The sequence below is a fragment of the Corvus kubaryi genome, unplaced genomic scaffold (assembly GCF_017639235.1).
Source record: "Corvus kubaryi isolate FWS band 111438036 unplaced genomic scaffold, C.kubaryi_AGA036_p1.0 37341, whole genome shotgun sequence".
Classification (NCBI taxonomy): Eukaryota; Metazoa; Chordata; class Aves; order Passeriformes; family Corvidae; genus Corvus; species Corvus kubaryi.
Window position 1 is genome coordinate 9,930,439 of NW_024581112.1, and position 24,423 is coordinate 9,954,861.

General features: G+C 43.0%; 1 protein-coding gene across 2 annotated transcripts; it reads right to left on the reverse strand.

The window, feature by feature from the left end:
* Nucleotides 1-266: 266 nt before the first annotated feature.
* On the reverse strand, nt 267-24,347 carry TBX19 (T-box transcription factor 19). 2 transcript variants are annotated; one of them, XM_042031133.1, is made up of 11 exons: nt 24,182-24,347; nt 16,371-16,592; nt 15,951-16,177; nt 10,129-10,393; nt 8,162-8,296; nt 7,336-7,397; nt 6,270-6,331; nt 5,449-5,634; nt 4,276-4,408; nt 3,319-3,382; nt 267-3,237 (listed from the first exon to the last, which is right to left on the reverse strand). In XM_042031133.1, exons 3-11 carry the CDS (start codon nt 16,145-16,147, stop codon nt 3,148-3,150), a joined length of 1,194 nt encoding a protein of 397 aa, XP_041887067.1. In that variant the 5' UTR covers nt 16,148-16,177; nt 16,371-16,592; nt 24,182-24,347; the 3' UTR covers nt 267-3,147. The 2 variants fall into 2 exon arrangements, with proteins under 2 accessions (XP_041887067.1, XP_041887066.1); XM_042031132.1 differs by having other exon boundaries at nt 267-3,382.
* Between the last annotated feature and the right edge of the window lie 76 nt (nt 24,348-24,423).

Here is a 24,423-nt window from a genome sequence, read left to right on the forward strand (position 1 = left end):
TAATACCAGGTAGTACATCTACCCTGGAGACCTCAGAAGAGCTATTCCAGTCTTTTAGTGCATTTCTTTTCTGCAAAGTCAGGAAGTGATTTTGTTAAAGCATATAAAAACTGGGGAGAGCGCTCTCTGCTCTCTTTTCATGCTGCTATTTCAGTTACTGTTTACAACAACCAATGAAATACTCATTCAGAAGTTATCATTGTATGGTGTTTAACGGCAAGCAGAAACCTGCTGAGAAAGAAGTACACTATCGGTGCAAACCCAAATCCACAGTAATGGTTTATTAGGAGGAGAACCGTTTTCATCACAGTTAAGGGAATCTGCCACCCACAGGAGAACAGTGCAGACAGCATCCCAGCCTTTTACTGTGCTGTAGGGAAGTCCATGGTGGTGGGAAAGGAGATCTGTGAAGTTGGAACAGCAGTTTTTCTTGTGAACAGTTAGCAAAAGCTTTCTCCAGTGCTTCCACTGCTTAGGAGTAACCTGTCCAAACCAGATAGGAGTTCCCAAACCATTTACCAAGTTCCAGAATCATAGAACAGAATCACAGATCTCAAGCTGAAAGGAACCCATAAGGATCGAGTCAAACTCCCTGTTCCTTGCAGGACTCCCCAACGCAAAACCCAAGATCAGCCCACTCCCTGCTGTCCTCAAGCCTAGGGCTTTGGGCTACAAACAGCAGCTTGTACTGAGATGGGGCCAAGAGTAGTGAGCAAACCAAGGGTAATTTTATCTTTCTGTGTCATTTCTCAGGCTTGGGCTAAATCAGATTGTCTGCAATGACAAAGACTTAGCTCAGTTCTGAGGTCTCAGAACTTTTCCCTTCCTGTGACGTGAATCATGGCTGCTTTTACAGTGAAAAGAAAGAAAAATTACTTTGCCCGTTCACTTTGATCATTTTCTAATTCTTTCAATCCTATGGGACTATCAGGAAAGCTAATTAGATGTTCCCCTACATTGTTTATTTGTGTAATAAAAATGCAGTTTGTGTAACACCTTATTATCACTCTTGTATTACTGTAATGCAGTATATGGGATAAGAAATTATCCAACTCATTAACCATGGAGGAAGCATTGTGAGTCCTGGACAGAGAAGTCACCACCTGCCTGCTTTTTAGCATCTTGTGTAGACTCTGTGTGTGGTGTGTCTGTGGGGAGCTGAACAGCCAGAAGAGGGTAGCATAAGTTAGTTAATAAACCTCATCTGTAAAGCAGAGTTATTTTTGAGAGAAACACCTACCTACATTTCTTGCTGCAAGGTAGGGAAACATAACATTGAGAAACTCATCACCAAGCTTTTGTCAGAACGTGGGAAGGCAGATTTGCAGTCAGGACTGACAAGGATTAGACTGATAGCAGGATGGAGAACTTTTTGCACTCTATTAACTCTTGTTTGACCAATGCCTCTAGTAATAAAAAGGCACATCTGAAGCAACATGATTACTTGATCTTAGGGGATTGCAGCACAACTCAGCAAAACTAACAGTGTTAATGAGTACATTCTGGCACATGATCTTGCCTGCAGCAAATCTGAAAAGCCAGATGGGGAAGGCATGGAAATGCTTAACACTAAGAGCAACTTAAGGGCATGGTTCAGGGCCAGGTAATAGAATACCAAACAGAAGCTTGCTAAGTTCACCAGACACATGCACATTTGACAGCCTGAATCGAGGTCTCTTGCTGCTGCCTCTAATGTCTACCCAAAAGAAAATATTGCTCCCAGGGTCTGTATGCAATAAATGAGTATTCACAAAGGGATTGTTGCTGTATCTAGCAGAAGCAGAGACACCAGCTCACAGGAGCTTTGGAGAATCCCCTTCTATGCTGAGGATTGTCCCCTATTAAAGCACATGACTCTAAACAGACCTGAATTGCTGCTGGGCATTTCATTATACAAGGACATATCTACATGAGTTAGATTGCAATTTTTTCTTTATAGAAATCAAACAGCAGCACTCTTCTCTGAGAATTTGATAGGGCTTGCCTGAGGAGATACATGAAAGGACAAGGAAGACTGGGGGATGGCTGTTGTTATTTGCATCACAGCAGTGGTTAGAAATCCCAAACAGAATGAGGCCTCCACTGTGCTAAATGCTGTACACTCACACAGGATGGGAAAAGCTGTGGCCTGAAAAAGGAAGCTGAAGGAGACAAAGTGAGAGGGGAAACAGGTGTGAAGACATGAAATACAATGCCCAGGAGCATACACCCATTAACTAGACAAAGAATCAAAAATTCCTGTTCTGTCAACTTGCTTCTGACAGAGCTGCTTTAAATAGCTCAGAGTTTGTTAGGTGAGAAAGACTGGGTGTGTGTTTACACCTTGGAAAGGCACTGAGGAGATAATACACCACGTATTCATACTTTATTTGTACTGTATATCTGAAGCAAAGTGGAAATGCAAGCTGAATATTTTTTCTATAATTCTTTTCTCTCCACCCTTTCAAAAATAGCACATATTGGAAACACTGGAACTTTCAAAGACTGTAACATCAGACTCTAAATGCTAAACTAGCTGCCCTTCACCCTGCTGCTACAGTGCAGCCAGTTTTGCAGCTTGAGTGTGCCCACTATCCCCGTGGCACACACACAGCAAACAGCAGCTGGAGAAGGGAAGGGGACAGAGAATGCTGTATGCAGGTGGCATTAGGATGGCAGACTAATTCATCCCCTGAGGGGTTTACTTTCAGGTATTGTGAAAACCTTTATGTAAGAGATTCAGAAGCCTTTAAAGCAGTGCTGTCCCTTCAAATGACCAGTTGCAAACTTGCTCACAATTTTCCCTGAACTTGGCTGTTAGTTACAGAAAGAGCTTCTAGAATGACATGCAAATATCCAGCTGCCATGTCTACTTCACTCAGTCCCATGTCTCTGACCATTTTTAATGTGATATAGAAGCAAAGCTAACTAAAATGATTCTTTCTGGACATCATCCTGAATGATGCATAATGGTTACAGTAATAAGCTGTTTCCTATAATATTTCCAGCCTTTACATTTTGGTTTAACTGGCACACAAAAGGTACATTATGGGAAGTGATGAAATCCTTTTCCTGCATACGTTCTGCCCTGCACTGCACTCCTCAGGGATCATTTGCTGTTTGTGTCCATCTTGTTTGGGTGAGCTTCCCTCGGGAGCTGCCTGTCCATTAGAAGGAGTGTGAGGATGTCCACGCGGAGTCGGACAATCTGGCGAGAGCGCCTTCCCCTTGTGCTTCCGTGCTGCCAGACACCATTCCCTGCAGAGGGATTTGCACTGATGATGCAGCAGGTAAGGGAACATTACCCCTTAAAAACATGCTTGGAGGGCTGCTGTTCACCTCACTTGCTGGGTTGACAACATTTACAGCACTGTTGCTCACTGTCCACAGGCAAGGGTAGTGGCTGGAAAAAAAGCAGCACAGATTGAGTGACTTGTTTCAAAGCATTTAGCCCTGCCAGAATTTAGCATTTGGCCCATAAGACTTGCCACAGGAAATATAACTTCATTATCTGTTCAAAGGCAGCTATTCAAATCAAGTCACCAAACCAGATCAGCCTTGAAGATCTTAAGTGAAAATTCACCAGCAACCATCACACCTGGTGACCTCGGAGGGAGGCATGGAGAGAAATGTACAAGTATATGGAGGTTTCAAAATTTAAGGATCTTTTTATGTACCTCTGTGACTTCTCTTCTTCCCATTTCAGGAAATGAGTTGAAAGAGTTTCTAGAGAGGGAGGTTACAAAGTCTCATGTATACCTATATGTTTATACCTAGCTGCTATGGTATAAACACTGAGAAGAAAACCTGCTCAGACCAGATAACAGTGCATTTGAAATTGCAGCTCATTTTCCTGGCACAGAAGTTAGAGAAGAAGTTATTGCATTCATTTGGGGAAAAGAAGGGAAAATATTTGATAATTAATTGATTCTCTAGGTCTAAATTCCATCTACTCCTACAATAGGATCCTCATTTCATGCAGGATAATAGTGAGAAATATATGGAGAAAAGTAATTTGGTTTTAAAATGCTCACAGATTGTAGAGACCAGAGTTGTTTGTGGGTGTTCCAAGATCCTGGTTTTCAGCAGTGCTGGCATAAAAATGAAGCTCCCATTGATTTAAGAGCAGAAGACAATTAGCTTGTCAGAAAGATCTGCCCAGGAATCTTGAATTGGGCACTTAGGACACATTTCAAATCCTAGAGTCTGATTCAAGTTTGGGACAAAGGACAAATCACCAAGGCAGTCCTACAAGCTTCAGTATGCCTCATACCAGCAGTTTTCCTGTAACCTTACCTGGGTCCAGGGCTGGCACCTCCCTTTGTATGTGGCACTGAGAGCAAGTTAGCATGTGGAGAGGATGGCAAAGTCCAGCTGTCATGTCCTGAGAATACCTGAAGATTACTGCTGGAGCTCTCCAGCAAATTAACTTTGGGGAGGAAAAAAAAAGCAATAAACAAATCCTCAGTGACTACTGCAGACATTGCCTTAAGACAACAGAACACGGGCAGGCTTAAGGCAGCAATCTGATCATGAGGTCCCCAACCACAGGTAAAAGGACAAAACTCCCAAGCATGGTGAAAGGACAAAATTCCTGTGTTCATTAAGAGAGTAGCAAGGTGCCATTGCAATTCCAGGTCTGACTTATGAGAAGGTACAGCATGACAGATGTAAGAGTATGCATTTTTGCAAGTCTGATTAAAAGTTTTTAATTACTAATTGACGTATATCAGGCAATGTTTTGATATAGATTTCGTTATAATTTGAGCTAAAATATTTAATAAAATTTTATAAATATTGCCCCATTCCTGGAAATTTTCAAGGCCAGACTGGATGGGGCTCTGGGCAATCTGGTCTAGTGGAAGATGTCTCTGCCCATGGCATGGGTGTTGGAACAACATTATCTTTAAGGTCCCCTTCAAACCAAACCATTCTATGATAAATACTTCCATTAAACAGGAATTCTTGCTAAATTGTAATTAGCAAACAGATTACTTTATCCTTATTCTTCTTTCTGACCAACTTCTTCTGATCAAAGTAGAATCTGTTTCTGGGACTCTGCACCCAGATCTAGGAAGTGAAATGGACTTTAAAGATTTTCTGGCAATACCAAAATGCCTTTGTCTCACATCAGCTTCTACCATATTCTTGAGAGCTGCTTTGACTTGAGAGCTCAACTGCATAATGGCAGGACATTGAAAGAAGACCTGCAATGCTCTTTTTGTTTAACTGGAAGCTGTAGCTAAAGCAAGATCATACACTCTGGTTTATCAGTAACAGTGCACCCAGCTCTTGGTACCTCTTTGTTTTGCTGCCTCAGTCACGCTGGGTGCATGAAGGGCTCTGTGCAGGTGGTTACAGAGACTCACCATGCCCTTTCCTAGCCTCAGCTCCTGCTTGCCCCAGTGTTTGTGCTAACCTAAGGAAGGGGCAGGCAGGCAGAGCAGCAAAGCAGTGCTCCAGGAGTACCTGTAGGGGAGTGATTCCTCTGCATGTAGGAGGGTGGGTATGGAGCAGCCCGATGGCCTCGCAGGGCTGAGTATCTCTCGCAGCTGTGCGGAGCGTGCGGAGCGGGCAGAGGCAAAGGTCCACTGTACTGGTAATTCGAGCTTCCCGAGGCACACATTGGGTCTGGGTTGGAAATCAACCAGCCACCTTCGAGGTAAAAGAGAGAACAAAGCTGTTACTGTTGCTGCGTTAAAATGCTACAATACAATTAAGAAATAACCAGCCTCCTTGCAGAATCAGCTGTGCCTCCGAAATACCAAGCAGATTCCAAGATACTGGTTTGTGAAACAACTGACAAAAAAATAGCAACCCTCCACCTGCCTCCCAACCCACCAACCCTAAAAACAAGACCTGAAAGCAACCAGAAAATGTCACAAACATTAAAGAACAAATGAAAGAATAACTATCAAAAAAGCAAATGCTCCCCCTAATTTTTTTACCTGTTTACCTATGCAAGGTAATTTTATAGGTGACAAAAATATTCACAAATTTTTAAAAAAGGGGTAAAAAAGCCCTAAAAATGTCATATATCATCTTGATTCTAGATTCCTTTTAATATTGAAAAACTGGATTGTAAGGAAGATGATGCCTCTGCAGGACCTCTCACATTACTTCATACTGTGAAGTCTCTTCAATCTCCTTATGTTTTTTAAAGCGACCCTCTCTATGAGCACAGTTCAGGACTCAGTAAGTGATCAGTATGAACCAGTTAAGCAAGGTCCAGGTTACCAACACCCATCATATCTCACAAAACTTGCAGCTGACATGAATAAAAACCTTACAGTGAGAGTATGTCATATGTTGACCTTCACAGACTGTTTCTGGAGCATCCTTAGAATGGTTTCTGAAAAGCAAAATACTTTGTAGTTAGTGTTCTCATTGAGAAATTACAAAAGTCATAACCAGAACTACTCAGTAAAAAATTGGAGAAGTGAATAAAAAAGGAGGGAAATCCCTCTTCTTTAACCATGTGCCAGGCAGCAGTAGACCCTCCTACATTCTGCCATAAAGGAAGCAGGAGCTTATGTTTGACGACATAAACAAAAATGTTCCTAAGTTTGTGCCATATTTGGGAGCTGAACCTGGAATTCTAAATCTACCAGTGGGCACCATTCTTGCTTGCAGGCAAGCTGAAGGCAGCACTCCCCCTTCTCCAGCTGGAAACCCTGATACCGAGACACAGCAGATTCTTAAGTGGTGAGAGGAACGAAACAAAATACAGATTCCCCTGCAGGTACATGGGACACTTCACATGTCAGAAGACAAAGCAGGTCCAAACAAAATTTATTAGAAATTATGGGCTGGAATACATTGTTTACATGCCACTCTACATTAACATGGGTGATGCAAGTAAAATTTCTAAAGACAAACTACAATTAATTTCTGATGGGAGCATCTCTGACATCTTACCTTTACTAAACACATCATATATTATCACACAGGCTTAATAACAGCAGTGTAGTTACACTACAATTTCACTTCAGCTATGCTTTTTGACACCTGCAGTTAACATGTTTTCTCCCTGGATTCACTGGAGTGCAAGTACGATGTCGTGAACACATGCAGGGTATAACGCTACTGGGGAAGTTCAGATCATCTCATTTCAGGTTTTCTGTGCAGACAGAGATAAGTGCTAGGATCTCCAAGACCATATTCACCCACTTGAGCACCTGTTGTAATAATTATATAGTCTCCCCACTAATGTTATTGGAGTAACTCTGGATTTAAGACAGCAGAAAGAAGCTTCAGTTATGTAATTTATCTTTCTTATGGTGATGTCACAGTTTTAACCCGATCAGCAGCAAAAAGCTACTGGATCCAAAAAAAAAAAAAAAAAGATGAACTCACCTTTCCTTTGCATCCAGGAAGGCTTTGGCAAAGGGATTATACTTGATTTTGAGAGCTGTTATCTTGAGTTTACAGAAAACAAGGCATGTTAGTGAAGGCAATTTGAAACAGAAACTTGACAAAACATCTTCCAGAGTAATCTGAGTGGAACTGCCTGGGTTAGCCTAAAATATATCCCCACACATGAGGTTTTCCAGGGCTGGGTAGGAGACAGCTTTGCTGTGTACTGATCAAAACACCAGTTGGGGCAGCCTGGCATGAGCTGGTCTGGCAAATCTGGTGGAATGATGGACCCTTTCAAGAGAGTTTAAACACTGAATTCCTATCAAGTACAAATAAAATCTGCACCAACATTAGCTAAGGGATGTGGCACAGGAGTTAGCAATTCTTACAATCCAAGGCATCCCTTAAGTGCAGAAATTTTCCCACGGAGTACTGTGTTGTTCTGCAGTTGTATGTGTTACAGGGAACAAGGAGAGACGGGGTTATCATTATAACTACCAGTTATTGCTGGAGGAAGATATTGGGCTTGACTGTAGGGCTGTTTGGCTTTTTTTTCCAGTAAAGGGTTGGGATGCCAGGACAGATGGACCAGTCTAGAACAGCTGTGCCAGGATATTAAGCTAAACCTGGCTTAGTACTGGAACCAGACACTAGGTTCGTCAGTGTTCTACTGCAGAGAAATGACAGAGTATTAGACTGGATGGAATATCACACTGCATGGGACTGGTGGGGAAACAAGAAACAGGCACGCTGGTCTTGTAGTTAATCAGCTTCTAACAGATCTCATCAGTGGTGACCAGAGCACAGTGGGGCACTCTCCTACCTCTTCATTCTGATAGGCAGTCACAGCTATGAACTGGGTCTCAGGGAAGGAGCAGTTCATCACCATCCGGTGAGGGCCTCCCACACGAACTATGTGTACCTGGGGCTCATATTTATGCAGGGAGTTCAACATTATCTGCAGGAAACAAAACAGAGAGACAGCCCCCAGTGCCACTCTGGTACCTCACAGCCACCCTTTGGCTCTGTGACAGAGCAGGTGTCGCTGCTGAACCTCCCCAGCCAGCAGTTACTGAAGCAGGAGGGCTGGTCTCTTCCTCCCTTGCAATAACCACATGGCTGAACAGAATGAGACTTCACTGGACTGTATTTAAGGCTTTGGATGCAGCAGCATCAGTGAGTATTTGTGTTAGCAGCTATGGCCCTCAAACCACTGGACTTCCACGGCACTAGGGGCTGCTGAAATAGCTCAGAGGCCCTCCCTGTCCTGCTTCTGCTGTTTGGAAGATTCAGAGTCACCCACAGAAAAGGTGCCAGGAAGAAGATAAGGCAGTCACCCAGTCATCTCTCTGGGCAAGATGAAGTGTATCTAATCAAGCCTTGGCAGAGCATCTAACCTGGCACTAAAAGCTGTGAATAGCATTGATCCAGGAAGTCTATTAGGTTGTTTAATTGTCTCCAGTGCAAGAAGAAGATTCTTTTTTAAAATTTGTACTTTGCAAAGTGATGTATACCTACATATATATATATAAAAGAAAGAACACAGCTATTAGCATAATTACTTTCTAATACCATCACAGAAGGGGCAGCTGCAGCACAGTGGGGACATGCTTTACTTTAACACTGTGGTCAAGATTCAACAGAAAACAAGAGGAGCTTCAATTATTTGTTATTTAGTGACTTTGGTTTGGGTTCTGTTTCTCATATGGCTTTTCCTTCCCTGCTTTCTACTATTTTCCTCTCCATCATATATATATATATATATATATACAGTGTTCCCCTGTTCATTTCTCCAGGGACTCTTTGACCCTCCAAGTTTCCTGTAGCTTCTTTCCCCCCTCTGCATATTTTCCTGAGGCTTTTGACTTTTCTGAGGTCCTGGATACAAGACAAGCATTTGCAAATTCAGATCCTGTTCTATGCTCTACAATGATTCTTGTGTGCTGGTTCCATGTAAGGCTTAGGAAAAGCCAGATCATCTTCCTGTTCTCCAATCTGTAAAACCTGAGATAATTTCCTACCTCATTAGAGTATTAAGCTTACAGAGGTACCTCACAAACCTAATGGAAATAACAGATTGACAACGTATAACATTTACATGAAAGAAGTTGATTCTGGGCTTACAAGTATCATCCACTGTAGGAGTTTTGTACAAAACAAACAGGCGAACAAAAGGTCTTGTGCAACATTTTGCCTTTAGATGCATCATCAAAAATAAAATATGAAACAAAATTAATTTTCCTGTTTTCATTTTTAAGGGGTTCAAAGAGAAAGTCACTTATTTCTGGTACATGTGGTTTCTTTCCAAAGGACAAAGCTGATTCAATAGAATATTGATAATTATCATGATGCAAAAGCAGACATAGTAATTATTTCATTTAGGAGCAGCCTTTTATTCTGCCATCTGACTCCTGCCAACATTCCACTTACACCACACAACATTGGGGAACACAACAAAAACCTAACACCCGTGACCATTTTTCCCCCCTTTCTCTGAAGTCCTATGTAAAAATCCCCAGCACACAAGACCAACTCTGAAAAGACCCCTGATGATTAAGTAAACCACAGCACTCTGTCTCTCTTAACATCAAGAAGTCCATTAAAATCTGAAAGTGCCAATTAAGGCCTGTTTATCCCTGTTTACATTTGGCCTCCAGAGAATAATTGGCATCTGTGGGTGAAGAGGCCTTTAAGGGCTTCTATAATTACATAAATGCACCCTTGATATTTCTTGATTGGTAGGTGCTTGCAATTGAAGCCAAGAGGTGGTGTGGAAGCATCAGGCCATACCTGCCCACTCCCATTGAGCTTGTTGGTAAGTTTGACTTTGCTGAAGGAAATGGCAGCTTTCATCCAATGGGCCCCAAAGTTGGGAGAGTCTGGGTGGATGTAGACACAGCTGTGGTTCGGTGGCTCTGGTTTCCCAGCTGGCACCCATTCTCCATTGACGTACTTCCAGCGGTGGCCATCAGTCGGAGCGAAGTCCAACAGGAAGGAGTACATGGCGTTTGGATCCAAGCCTGACACGCTGATCTTCAAAACGGGGAACATCCGCCTGGCCAAGGAAACAAGAAAGGGGGACACCACTGGAAACTGGTCTGGAAAGATTCTCCTCAGTGTTTGTTTCCAGATGCTCACTGACTATTTCAGTATAAAAAAACATCCTCCCTTCCTTCCATCCACTCTTGCCATCAGACCTTGCAGTTGGCAGTTCCTCCAGTAATTTGGTCCCGTACATCCATATTCCCTGACCTCACCAGCTTGACAATGTTCTTTTGCTTTTAGTTCCATCTTACATGCAAGCTCTAAACTTCTATCCAGCCTTCCACCATCTCATGTGTTTAAAACTGAAACCCTGCCTTTGTTAATTTTGGGAAACTGCTCCTTTTGTGCCTAGAGGTCTAATGCCAGCTTTTCTCAATCCCCTTTTACTATTTTTTTTTTCTTTCGTAAAGGAGATTTGCAGGAGCTCACAGTTTGATTTTCAGTGGTTTTCTGTGTGTCCCAGTGCTTGTGATCGATGCCACACAGCTCTGAATTGGCACCTCAGTGCCTGAAAGTCTGCAGCAACAGAGCTAGTAGGGCTCTAACAGTTTCAGGAACTGGGAATGATTTGTGGACAGCAGAACAGAGGGGTCTCCCAGAAAAGGTATCCTATTCATTAAGTTTCATAGCTTTTCAAGGAATCCATGCAATTGCTGTTACATATCACCTCTTACATTCTTCTTCCATGAGTAACAGGCCTCCCTGCCCCAGACACCCTCATACTGACCTCTCCTGGCCGCTGCCGTTTCTCCATGCCACGTTCTTATGGACTGGCCAATGAATCTTCAAGCTCCTTTTCTCTATGGGTACAGAGAGGGTACACCAAGCCACCAGAGAAATGGCCTGAAGTCCGTGGCCATGGGGCTAAGGTAAGGTAGCTCTCTAGGCTTAGTAGCTGTACAAGACTTCCAAAATACATAAGAAGGGAGCTGAAACTCTAGGCTGTCTCAAAGGACACTGGAAGTCTCTGCCCCTGCAGTCATACTCTCTAGTGACACCCAAATGCAAGTTGCTAACAATTAGTCTCCCATGACATCCCACTCACCTTTCTGGAGACCTCTATAACAGTTTTTGCTGTATGCATTCAGCACCTTCTGCTGACAGGAAAAGACAGAATTTGAGAAATTTGAGATTTTTGATCTAATATTAATACTTGGTGATACAGGGTCAGTGCAGCATTGAGGAAAACACCATAGAATTTGGTTTGGGTTGGAAGGGACCTTAAAGATCATCTTGTCCCAATCCCTGGATTGGTGTCCCCAACACTTTCCACTACACCAGGTTGCTCTAAGCCCCATTTAATCTGGCCTTGAACACATCCAGGGATGAGGCATCCACAACTTCTCTGGGCAGTGCCTCACCACCCCTTGTATCACTCCATGCCCTTGTAAAAAGTCCCTCTCCAGCTCTCTTGTAGCCCCCTTTAGGTACTGGGAGGCTGCTATAAGGTCAGTCTCCTCTCCAGGCTGAACGGCTGCAACTATCTCAGCTTTTCCTACAGACTTGCTCCAAGGGGTTGATGTCCTTCCTGTCCTGGAGAATGCAGCACTCCAGGTGGGTCTCACCAGACTGGAGCAGAGGGTGAGAATCCCCTCACTCCCCTGCTGGCCACTCTGCTTTGGATGCAGCCCAGGATGCATTTGGCTTTCTGGGCTGCCAGTGCACGTTGCTGGGTCATGTTGTGCTTCTTGTCCACCAACACTCCTGAGTCCTTGTTCTCAGGGCTGCTCTGAACCCGTTCTCCACCCAGCCTGTATTTTAAGTTCACTTTATGAGGTTTGCACAGGCCCTGCTCTGAAGCCTGTCCAGATCCCTCTAGATGACATCCCTGCCCTCCACTTGTCAACCAGAACACAGCTGGGGGTTGCTGGCAAACTTCCTAAGGGTGTGAAGGGTGTGCCCCTGTCACCAACAAAGGCATTGAAAAGCTCTAGTCCCAGTACTGACCCCTGAGGAACAGCACTCCTCCCTGGTCTCCAAGGTACTGTGAACCATGATGTTTCTAATTAAATAGATGCTTAGTCAAGGATTTATATGCTGCACATGTCTTTCTGATCAGGATGCACCAGCTACCAAACTGGGATGTGATAAAAAGTATGGATGCATTGCTCTTTCCAATGCTTACATCTCCCCCAGTCGATGTTCAAAGTAACACATTTAGATACATAGCTGAAATTGAATTAGAGGGCAAAATTAATCCACATGAAAATTTAATTTCACTAGATTTCTCAGAGCTGTTTGTGTTACACGCAGATTGTTAATTCCTCTGCCCACAATACAGGCAAGCTGCTCTGCCTTTCTATTTGAGAGGCTCAAGTTTATCCCCAAAGGACCCAAAGACCAATTCCATAAAAGAATGCAGTCACCATCAATTTTAACCTCCTGTAAGCACTAAGATTAGAGCACTTCCCTGTGTTACCCGGCTTCAATCCCAGTTAATCTCTGCCTCGCTTGGACCAGCATGTTTTGACTGTACAGACTCTAATGATGGAAAGCTCACCACCTAACTTGTTCTGCTGATTAAGTGGCTTTACTGTTAAAATCTGACTTTTAGCATGGCAAATTGTGATTTCTCCAAATTTGTTTGTCAGAACGTTTGTGTCAATGATCAGGTAGGTGTACACGTGACCTCTACTGCTGCAATAGCTGAGCACTTCAGCCTCTTCAATTTATTTAGAGCAAATCTGCTACAATTACTCCACAGTACAGACCTTGAGCGGGAAGATGTTTGATATCAAACTTGAACGTGCAGTAACCAGTTAAGTTGCTCTAGCGTTTAAGCCTGGAAAGGGCTTCTTTGCCCCACTCATGGCTGCCTGCACTGACCCCCTATGGATTCTCCCCATACACAGAGAGGAACAGTGGCACCTTCCTGTCTCCAGGCAATAACAGGGATTGCGAAGTCTCAGGATAGTGCCTAGCTAATATGGTATAAACACTGAGAGAGAAAACCTACTCAGTCAGATAACAGTACCTTTGATATTGAAGTGTCAATTGAATACAATAAGTCTGAGTAAAATAGGAGATGGTTTCCACCGTATCAGCTGCACCCATTGGGACGTATTTTGTGATACAGCACGTGATTTAATTTTAATGATGTCTATCCTGTTCAGAATATATCTATCTCCCCCAGGCATATTGCTAGGCCAAGTGATTATCATAATGAAGTATGATACAGCCACAGAGACATATCTATATATTAACACTGAAGGTGGTTCATCTAACTGTGACATTTTGGGACCCTCGGTACCAATTAGAGATGACTCAGAGCAGATAGAATTGTGCATGCTAGAATTTGACACTTGAGGATCACTAATCAATTAGACTTTCATTCTGTGGGATGCTACTGTATCAGGTTTCTGTTTAATTTCTGAGCTTTGCCAATAATGTGTCTGTCCACACCAACTGTTTTCGTTTTCACACACAAAAGTTCAGGCTGGCTCTTCTCTTTCATTGTAGAACACAGTTTTCAAAGCATTCATCTACCCTTCAGCAAGAATGATCTGGTTGTACTTATTTAGCAGAAGCAGAATAAGATCAATATTTTTTCTACTGAGAATCTCTCTGGAGACAGGCACTGAAGAATCCTGAACCTGAGAAAAACTCAGCAGTCATAGGAAATGGTCTCAAGTTGGTCTCCTTTTGAATAGCATAGAGTTGTTCAGAGTGCTTTGCTGCAGGCCACCGTCTGTGTTTTCTTTGTTTTAGTGTGCTGATGTGTTTTTTGATGGAAGATACTTTCAGAAATGCAGAGATTCTTTTTCATAATCTCTGATGCTACAGTAACTATGTTAAAAGGATTAATGCAAATGGCTGTGTGACATACTTTGCAGTTTTTTATTTAGAGATTGCTGTTTGATCATAAAGAACTTATTTCTGTCCCCACTGACATTTCTGGAGATGTCATTGGCTATAAGAAAAGTAGAATCAGGCTGATAAGGAGTGTATAAGTTAAAATTAAAAAATCAGGCAGCTTACACAATGAAATAAGGAGTACCCAGGCACATTCACATAATGAAAGATTCCCTTATCAACACTATAAAAAGATTTTATCTACACACTCACCCTGACATTTCAGAAAGAACTAGTATCACCATGAAGTCATGATTTTCATTAGCTGCAAGGAAAGAAACTGAAAAAAACCTGTTGGTATGGTGTGATTCTTTGTACCAATTTAATTAACCAGAGGCAAACCCATCTTACCTCACTTTTAGTCACTTATGCGGCTAAGGAGCCAGTTTAAGCTACTGTACACCAAGTGAAAGTCCACTTAGAAGTCTGCTGTAGCCTAACAGCAGTTTTGAAAGCAATTTAAATGAAGCAGAAGGAGCTTCTCGATATAAAGAGAATCTCGGCAGCAGATTTCTATCAGTATAGGTTATTAGGAGCAATCAGAATGGCAACAGGTACTGTTACACCAAGAGCTGGGTACTTTGGGAAGGTAACTGTTTTCTCCACAGAATCACCTTGCTGAGCCAAAAGGGACTATATTTTTCCTTTTTACTGCTTTCACCTATGTCCCTTATCAAGCTGCAGTCAGCAGTAATTTCATCCACAAATTCTGTTAAATCAAAGTCTGCAAAATTAATGAAAGTCACATCATATGAGTAAATCTTTATCTCCATCTCTTAATTCCTGTCTCCTGGGTGGGTCTCCTGAGAGGTTTCGCAGAAAAAATGTGTGCATGTTGAGGGAGCGGGGGGGGGGGGGGCCCGGGGGGCCACAGCAGAGGGCTGGCAAGGATACATTAAATAAAAACTTTAGTACCACTGTGCTGGCAAATCTTATTCTGGTAGCTGCTTGTCTGTTATGGGCTGGACTCTGCTGTCAGCCCAGTTCAGAGCAGAACCTCTGTGGAGAGCCTTCTTCAAGCCAGTGCCCGATTCAGAACTGGCATCCTTCTCACCAGATTTTTCACTCTTTTCCTGTGCCTTTCTGTGTTCCCCAAAGAGTAAGATATGTGATCCATTTATACCACAATATTTTGTCCTCCTAAAACTGTGTAAATCAAGCAATATTCCACACTTGTTTCTAAAGGCATCAGCAACAACTGTGGGACCATGCAATTCAGACTGTACCTGCATACAGCGCACGTAGGGCACAGTTTTATTGCACCCGTTCTGGTACAGACTGCTCGTACAATCTGTTCATACCTGGGAACTGCAGCTGGGGATAACAACATCAATCTGCTTCTGTACAGTAATTTGAAGTGTACAGGTGAGGACTTGCTAATATAGGCTGATGATTATTAGCATAAGAAGTCATTCCAAAGGTTTTGAGAGGTACCATCTATTCCCTTGAAAAAGTTGCCTTTTTGTGAAATCGCAAGTTAGTCAATATATTTTTCCAGCATGTTTCATAGGAGGAATGGTTTGGCAGTGACCAAAAAGAAGCAGGGTCACTCCATCTTGTTCATATGCTGGTTTTAGTGGACTGCAAGGCTGCAGTCCCCTAAAAAGCTCTGGTGTGCAGTTCCCTCAAGTCTGCACACACTGTTTATTATCACAGAGTCTAACCCCCCTGGCTGCCACCTCCACTGAGCCCGCAGCACTGTGCAGATCACTCACCTGCCATTCTTGGTCACGATCATCTCATTAGTGACTTCCCTGAATCTCTGCCAGAGCGTCGCATCCTCCAAGACAACCTGGAGCTGTTTCTCCGTGGGGTCGCCTTTGTCTCTCCCAGCCCGGAGTTCGCTCTCCACTACGCTGAGGAGCCTGGAGACGGTGCAGTCACTGGGCTTTTTGCAGCCCAGGTCTGCCATGACGGCTTTACTGTCAGAAACTTCAGGTAGCTGTTGAAAAGACAAAAATAATAAGCTAAATAAAAAAAGAAGTCAGTTCATTGGGCACCGTCTGGCAAACGTGCTCTCCTCACTCTTTTGCCACTGCCTAGCTCTTTCCCCTGAAGTCCCAATGGGCAGTGACACCAGTGTGTGGAGGTTTACGCATACGCTCCACACAAAAAGAGGACTACCTCCTAATTACCTGTTAGACAGTCAGGTGGGTGGCTGGCTGATGACTCAATTGGCTGCCTTGAAAGAAGAGTCCTCCATCCAAATTAGCATGCTTTTATCTTTTTTCAACCTGAAGTGGGTCTAATTGTTCTGCTTGAGAACCAGGTTTCCATTAATGAAAATTGTTTCATTTCCAGACTGAAACAATGCATGGAAATTGCATTCACACTGGTGCGGACTCTAACTGAAGGAGCTGGGAAGAGTCAAGATAGTTAAGATAGAGAAGGTTGTCTTAAAATATTTTCACCAGGAATGTTGCATAAATGCATTAACCTCATTCTTCTATGTTCCTAAATCAAAATATAATAGTTAGAGACCCTTCTGCACTGAGGTTGCAATGCACAAGGAGAAGGTAGCGTCCCTACACTCCACTGTTGATGGGTATTGTGTCCATCACTTGGTCCCACCGTCATTCACAAAATCCCTGCTGCACCTTACAGGTGGCAGAACTCCCCTCTGGCTGTGTTTCCACAGACAGACTGCACATTGCTGGGGCTGGTATCAGCTCAACCGCCTGAGGCCTGGCACTGCTGACCGACTCAAGGTCCATCTCATACAAAAGCTCCCTCAGCATCCCTCTCACCTCATGCTGAGACCTTCTCTGACAAGCCTAATCCAACAACACATGCCCTCCACAAAGAAGCTGCCGTTTTACAGAGGACTCCAACAATGTCAGCATTCAGCCAAGGGTATGAGAAATGTGGCTTCAGTCCCCTGCTGGAGGGTTAAGTGGGGGCCCCATGAACGACAGTGACCTGTAAACACTGGGCTTTGGTATATAACAAGTGTTTGAGCCCCTAACTTCTCCTGATACATCCATCTCTGATAGTGTCTTCGAAAATTCTGGTCTGTTGGACATGAGATACTCAGGGTCTTGATTATGAAAATGTAGTGCTAGAGGTCACTTTTAGAGAAATACATTTTCTGTCTGCTTATTGGGAACTTTGCATTCTTTCAATTCAATAGTCCCTATTGAATTTCTGTGTTTCTGTCTCTTTTAGAAAGACAAAATGACTTGGTGGATCACTGCTGGGATTTTTACAGACAAGAAAGAGTATGGCAGACTTTATAAAACAGAATTTAAGTTAAATCCATCACTGATCAAGGCTAAACAAAAAAACCTGAGAGTTACCATCCACCTAAACAGCAATGGCCAGAGCTTGACAGCACCTTATTGGCACTCTTCCAACCCAAATCATCCTATGATTCTATGCTCCTTTCAAACTTCACACTCTGACACCTCTTCCCCCTCTTCTTTTTTAATTGTCAACTCATAACAAAAGTACTTAGATTATTTTATAAGTAAACTCAGGTTGTGAGTTACATTAGCAGGTGTCAAATAGCAACTTCTAGATGATAAACAGCCCACTCTCACTGCTGAACAACTAAAGAATGTACTTTAAAATCTATAGGATAATTAGATACCTCGAAGGGTACCACTTTACATTTGGAAAAATAATTGCATCTTAGGTATGCTGGTGTAAAGGGAATATGTTTATGTTTGGGTTCCCCTTTCCAAATACTCAGAAGAGAGAGAAGCTACTACTGTAGTTTTTCCCTGCACATGCTCAAATGGCATAGGAAATGCATAGGATACTATATGAGACAGTGTTTAATTTTATTACACTACAAATGCAAATAGACAGAGAAATTGGAGCTGGTTGAAGTGCTGTGTATTTCAATTCCATATCTTCAGGTTTTCAGTCAGTTCTAAAACAGATACATGTTATTTTGGGATTTTTTTTAGCTGAAGCCCTATTTCCATCCAGCTTTTTAAGATATAGTTGCTCAGAAATCAGGAGATTCAAAGTTGAGGCAAGTAAAGAGACGACATATCATAAAAGTAATAATATGCCAGTAGTTACACACAGTTCTTTCAATAGACAAATAAAAAGAGAAGCCTGGCCTTTCAGAAGTACTCACTGCCCGTCTCTCCTACAGGTCTTCAAGTGGAGTGATACTGGATTATAGCCTCCAAAAATCAGATCCAATCTACCTTCCTCAAGATGCTTAGAACTTAAAAGAAACAGAAAGCATGCACAAAAGTAACAACAGTTCCCGTTGGTAGAAGGGTTTCCAAACAAGGAAGTGAAACTCTCACCAGCAGACACTGGTGCATCACTAGAAGTAGAGAATATGCTCAGCAAAGATGGATTGGAAATGGAGGCTGCCACAAAGCAAGAGAAAGGGAGGTCCTGCTTGGAGTGCACTGCTTGCCCAAAGCACTCCTGGGACTGAGCTGTAGAGAAGGAAGGGTGTATGGAGGGAGTGGATAATGACCTGTTCCAGTAATAGGTTGGGAAGAGAGTCAATAAAACTGGATTTTCTACAACTAGCATCCCTAAGGGAGAAGCATGAATGTGTTTACTTTGGAGTGTCATACTGGAACTTGTGTCCTGCACGGCAATAAAACACCCTTTCAGATCCCAGAAGTAGGTAACACTTGTGTGCTTACGGTTATCACTCATACAAGGTGCCTGATGCTTGAAAGCCTAGTGTCCAGAGGAAAAAATAAACCACAAATCTAACAACTTAAAATACCTGACTTTCACACAGTTTGAATTTTAGTAACTATGTTACCATGGCTCAGGATGCCTGAAACCACAACATTTTCCAAAATGAGAGTAGTTACCTGTGGTTGGTTAGTGGGAACAGCCCAATTACTATTTTCAGCATGGGGAAGGGTGTTTCAGCTCTAAGAGTTCAGCCTGAGAGCAATTTGTGATGTATGTAGCAGGAAGGCACAGTTCATCACTGACAAATCTTTCCAACCAAAAAGAATTAGCCTAAGGAATAACAAGTTTGCATGCATGCAAGCACATGATCAGCTGAATGTACTTGGACCTGAGATTTTGCTTTAAAATACACATCCAGATTCCATCAATCAGGTTTCCTTGAGTTGTGCACTGTGTCTGTGTCACACAGCTTCCATAGGAGAGGGCTGCAGAACAGAAACTGGATAGATTCAGAGTCACAGTTATTTGTTTATTGTTGGCTTTTCATTTAACAAAAATATGTGTGGAAATTTATTTTGAACATTTAGCCTGTTTTAGGAGAAGTAAGAGACATCCTCTAATCTTTTGTCCCTCCGTTCACCTAAATAACAACTTGGAATGCTTTCCAAACAACCCTTCTTTCTCCTACTTTCTTGCAAGATTAATTTTTCCAAGTCTACAGGTGCTGAAACTGAGGCACAAACAGATTAATGCCACTGGCTGTAGGAATTGCCAGGACACCCAGAACAATCCATTCTCAGATGTGGGTTATTTCTTGGGCTGGAAGTTAAAGCTCCTTGAACCTGACATTTGAAGAAAAGGTAGCTGGACTTACAGAGGAGTACAGTAGGTGCTCCTGATGACTCATGGCCAGTGTCACTGCAAGTGGGACACACACAGGACAGAAGACTGTTCACTGCCCTTCTTGCACTTGTCACCCATTTAATTAGACAAGCAAATCAGCAGGGGCAGCAGAAGGAACAGAAAATGCCCCTACAAAACCCACAATGTTGTAATCTTTCCCTGAAACCCAGCTGGGTACTTTCAAGCAGGGATCAGACTCCTTGTGGCTCATAGCCAGTCAGAACTAGCTCAAAATGCAAGCACAACACAATAATCTCCAATTTACTAATAAGAATTTAGTAACTCATATTTTAAATGAAGCAATGAGGACTGGGGAGAGCAGTGAAAGAACAGTCAGAACAATCCTGCAATACTTACTGGATTTTACTCCCCAAGCTACAGCAGGAAAAAGCTAGGGGTTATTTTTGACTTTCTAATTAAGCTTGTTCTTAAATGCTCCCGGCCACCAGCTGGTGGGGTACACAGAAAGAAAGAAAAAAATAACCCAAACAAGAAAAAAGGTAATTAAAGAGCCCTTTCTTGCCTTGACATTGGATAGCTGTTTTTTGGCCTTTAGCTGCATGTTTCCAAATAGAAGGCAGCCCTTCATCATCAGATGAAATTGCAGAAAATAAGACTCACTCTTTCCATCTCCAAAGCTCCCACTGCAGCATTCAACTAACCCTGCTCTGAACACTGAGTCCCAACAACACAGGGAAATGTAACCTCCATCACCATGACACTCCCAGGAAATCAACACCTATCAGCTACCACGGAATAATTAAGAAAGGATAAAAAGACAGCTGCTTTCCTTCTGTTTTTTAATCATGTATTCAGCCCCTTAAGAGATTGCTAGGCTAGAAGAGACTTAAAGAAGATTAGCCTTTGCATTAATGTCAGGGTGAGGGGACAGTGCCAGTAACTTCCATCGGGTATGTTTTTAGCAGCAAGGCAGGCAGCTTGTTCAAGTGGTACCTCCCTGTCTGGTGTTATAACTGAGATTAATTCCGAGCCCAGAGAGCAGGGAAGGCTTTCCACAGCAGTCTTTCTGCTTTTTAAAAAGAGAAGGAAAAAAAGAAAACAAAGCCAAAGAAAAAACCTAATGTAGCGTGATGGGTTGACCCCGGAGGGGTGTCAGGTACCCACCAAAGCTGCTCTGTCTCTCCCCTCCTCAGGCTCATGGGTTGAAATAAGGACAGGGAGAGATCACTCACCAGTTACCATCATGGGCAAAACAAGCTTGACTTGGGGAAATTAGTTTAATTTATTACCAATCAAAACTGAGTAAGCTAATAAGAAATAAAACCAAATGTTAAAACATCTTTCCTCCACCTCTCATTTCTTCCCAGGCCTAACTTCCCTCCTGATTTTCTCTTCTTCCTCCCTGCCAGCGACCTTCTCAGGGGAAGGGCTCCTCACACTCTTCCCCTGCTCCAGCATAGGACCCCTCCCATGGAAAGCAGTCCTCTATGAATTTCTCCACCAGTCCTTGCCCCAGCCTGCAGTTTTTCACATACTGCTCTAGTGTGGGTCATTTCCATGGGCTGCAATCCTTCAGGAACAGGCTGCTCCAGTGTGGGTCCTCTGCAGAGTCACAAGTCCCACCAGCAAACCTGCTCCGTTGTGGGCTCCTCTGTCCAGGAGTCTGCTCCAGCTTGGGCTTCCCAAAAAGTCACACCCTCCTATGGGCATCCATCTGCTCTGGCATGGGGTCCTGCACCAGCTGCAGGTGGGTCTCTGCATCCCCATGGACCTCCATGGGCTGCAGGGGCACAGCTGCCTCACCATGGTCAGCTCCACAAGCGGCAGGGGAATGTCTGCTCTGGCACCTGGAGCACCTCCTGCCCCTCCTTCTCCACTGACCTTGGTGTCCGCAGAGCTGTTCCTCTCACAAATTCTGTCCCACCTCTTTGGCTGCATTAGTGCAAGGTTTTTTCCTCCTCAAATACATTACCCCAGAGGCACTACCACAGTTGCTGGTGGGCTCAGCCTTGGCCAGCAGTGGGTTCATCTTGGAGTTGGCTGGCCTTGGCTCTATTAACATATGGGAAGCTTCTGGCAGCTTCTCAGGGAAGCCACCCCTGTAGCCCCCTCACCAAAACATTGACAGCAAACCAAATATATGTAGTCAGGCTGGTGATAAATGTAACTTAGTTTATTTTAAACAATAATTATACTTTTCCCTAATTCATTTTTTTCTACTTGAAAATCTTCAGTGATGTCTTTAGACATGAATTGTCACCTAGAGGAAGAAACTATTACTGTCCCCATCTTTAAGATCAGAAAATTATAAAAAAAAAGTAGGAGATTCTAAACAAAGCTTTAAGTTCTACTTACAACATCTCAGAACAAAAGTAATACATTGAGTGTTTATTGGGCAACATGCACTTTTGACCTGGATGTGTAGGTTAAAGCTTTCTGCTAACTACGAGGGTTAACAAGTTTCAAGTGTAACTCCTATGAAGCAGTTGATTCTCTCAAAAGCAGTGAGCCTCACACATCCTGTTACACACAACCAGAAACCACAGGAGTATATGCCTGTGAAAACAAAATATTTTGTTTTCACACCACATATTGTACCAGAGAATGGTTTGGGTTGGAAGGGACCTTCAAGATCATCTCGTTCCAGCCCCCCTCCCATGGGCAGGGACACCTTCTGCTAGTCCAGGTTGCTCAGAGCCCCATCCAGCCTGGCCTTGAACACTTCCAAGGATGGGGCATCAAGAGCATCTCTGGGCAACCTGTGCCAGTGCCTCAGTACTCGCACAGTAAAGGATTTCTTCCTAATCTTTAATTCAAACTTCCCCTCTTCAGTTTGAAGCCATCCACCCTTGCCCTCTGACTATGTGCCCTTGTATAAAGCCCCTCTCCAGCTTTCAGTACTTCCCCAGCTTTCAGGGCATGACAGCCCTTCAGAGCTGCAATGAAATCACGCTGACTACATGAGACTTTCATTGTACCATTTTTACACTACACCCATGTTGCTCCACACTTATTCCCACAGAGGTTTGAAAGCACGAATTCTTGGGAATAACTTCTCTTAGAGATGCCACAAGGGAACGCAAGAGAAACTTAAAAGGGTTTCAACCAGGCTAACTTAAAATAGAAATCCCAAAGATTGGCAGCTGAGATAGACTATTCCATCTCTAATTCATCAGCAGCTTTTTTCTGAAAAGTGAGAAAATCAGAATTTTTTCTCTTTAGGAATTTTCAGCTGAGCAGTTACAAGCCTGTACCCCCACATGTATTGCAACCAAGGCTGAGCTTAGTAGGAAAGGTACAAGCAAGGGATAGAAATTCCTATCAACCCCCATCTTTGAATCGCTCACATCCATGAAATACCTTCTCTTGCAAATCAGACACTGGGGAAGGAGAAAGGAAAGGGGCAGACATTACAGCAGCTTCCCAAGAGCCTTGTCACTGAATTTGAATGCTCGTAACTTTGAATGCAAGGTAATGGCATTCAGGGAGTAGATGCTGTAGCACAAGCCTTTCAAAGCATTTCTAAGGAGCAAAGTCATTCATCAACAGAATGCATTTTACAGCAGCTGATCACTGTTTAGGGATTCCAAATGAAGATTTCACTTCTTTTTTAACCATTCAGGTATTAAGATGTCAGCATGAGAATGAAGTGGCAAAGTTCAACAGCTTTGTTGTTATGCAGGAGGTTGTTAGGCAAGCAAAATACCTCTAAACTATTAGACATGGAAAGGATTTATTGCCCTTTGAGGAATCACAGTTGTCTTGATATGACACAGATGTATCCAGCTTTCCTGACACTCCTGGGACACTCTAAGCTTTTCAAAAAGATAAAATGCAAACCCCTAGGTTTCTATACTACAAAAGACAGGCTGCTGCTTGTATTCCAAACACAACTTTGGAGTTTCCTGTAGGATAGAAATTTCAGTTGAGTCAGCTGCAAGACAGAGCTTGCAATCAAAAAAACAAGAAAAGAAAGGTAATTGAAAACATAATGCAGTCTCCCATAGCACACAAGTCTCACCACCACCCTTGCAGACAGGAAAAAAAACCACCTGCCTGTCAATTAGGAGAAAGTGTAACAAACCCTGAACAGCCTGATGCACACACAGCTTGATATGCTGCCAAGGAATATTAAACCACAGCAACTCTTTGGATTCATATTAGGCACACACTTAAACAGACCAGCTTTTTGAAAGTTAAAAAAAATTAAAATAATTGCCTCTATTTATTTTTAACACACATTCATAAATCATTGATATTTTGCTTCATTTACATTTTATTGAGTGTACATCAGCACTCAGAGCATGTTGATTTCAGAAGCGTGTTGCTTCCTGGTATCTCTGCTGAGAGAATAGCACCAGGCATTACTTTCTCTGTAGCATGGACTAAGGATAGCTTGTTGGCATGTCTATATTGACTCTTGAGGTAAATAAATATGAAGCAACAAAAGCATTATCCTCACCTTAACTCCAGTCATGCCAACGAGTTGTCTAGGTGCCTGCAACTGCTGGGTGAAGCTGCTGCAAAAGACTGGTGACACAAGGACTCCCCCCAGCAGTACATGTTGTGTGCACAGCAAAGGAAGTGAGGACAGGACAATAACTTTAAAGAAAAACAAATACACAGAAGAAAACAAACCTCCCACAGCAACTTCAGCATCATCTGGAGAATCAGCATCATTAAAAAAGCTGTAAGTACATTAAG

What these genes read in the sequence shown, in the direction of transcription:
- TBX19 (XM_042031132.1), bottom strand. Translation starts at nt 16,147, where the DNA reads ATGGCAGACCTGGGCTGCAAAAAGCCCAGTGACTGCACCGTCTCCAGG. An exon ending in AGCTCAATGGGAGTGGGCAG is followed by an intron (nt 8,297 to 10,128) that starts GTATGGCCTGAT and finishes TGTTTCCTGCAG; the next exon opens with ATAATGTTGAACTCCCTGCA. An exon ending in GGTGCCAGCCCTGGACCCAG is followed by an intron (nt 3,383 to 4,275) that starts GTAAGGTTACAG and finishes CTTTTTTTCCAG; the next exon opens with CCACTACCCTTGCCTGTGGA.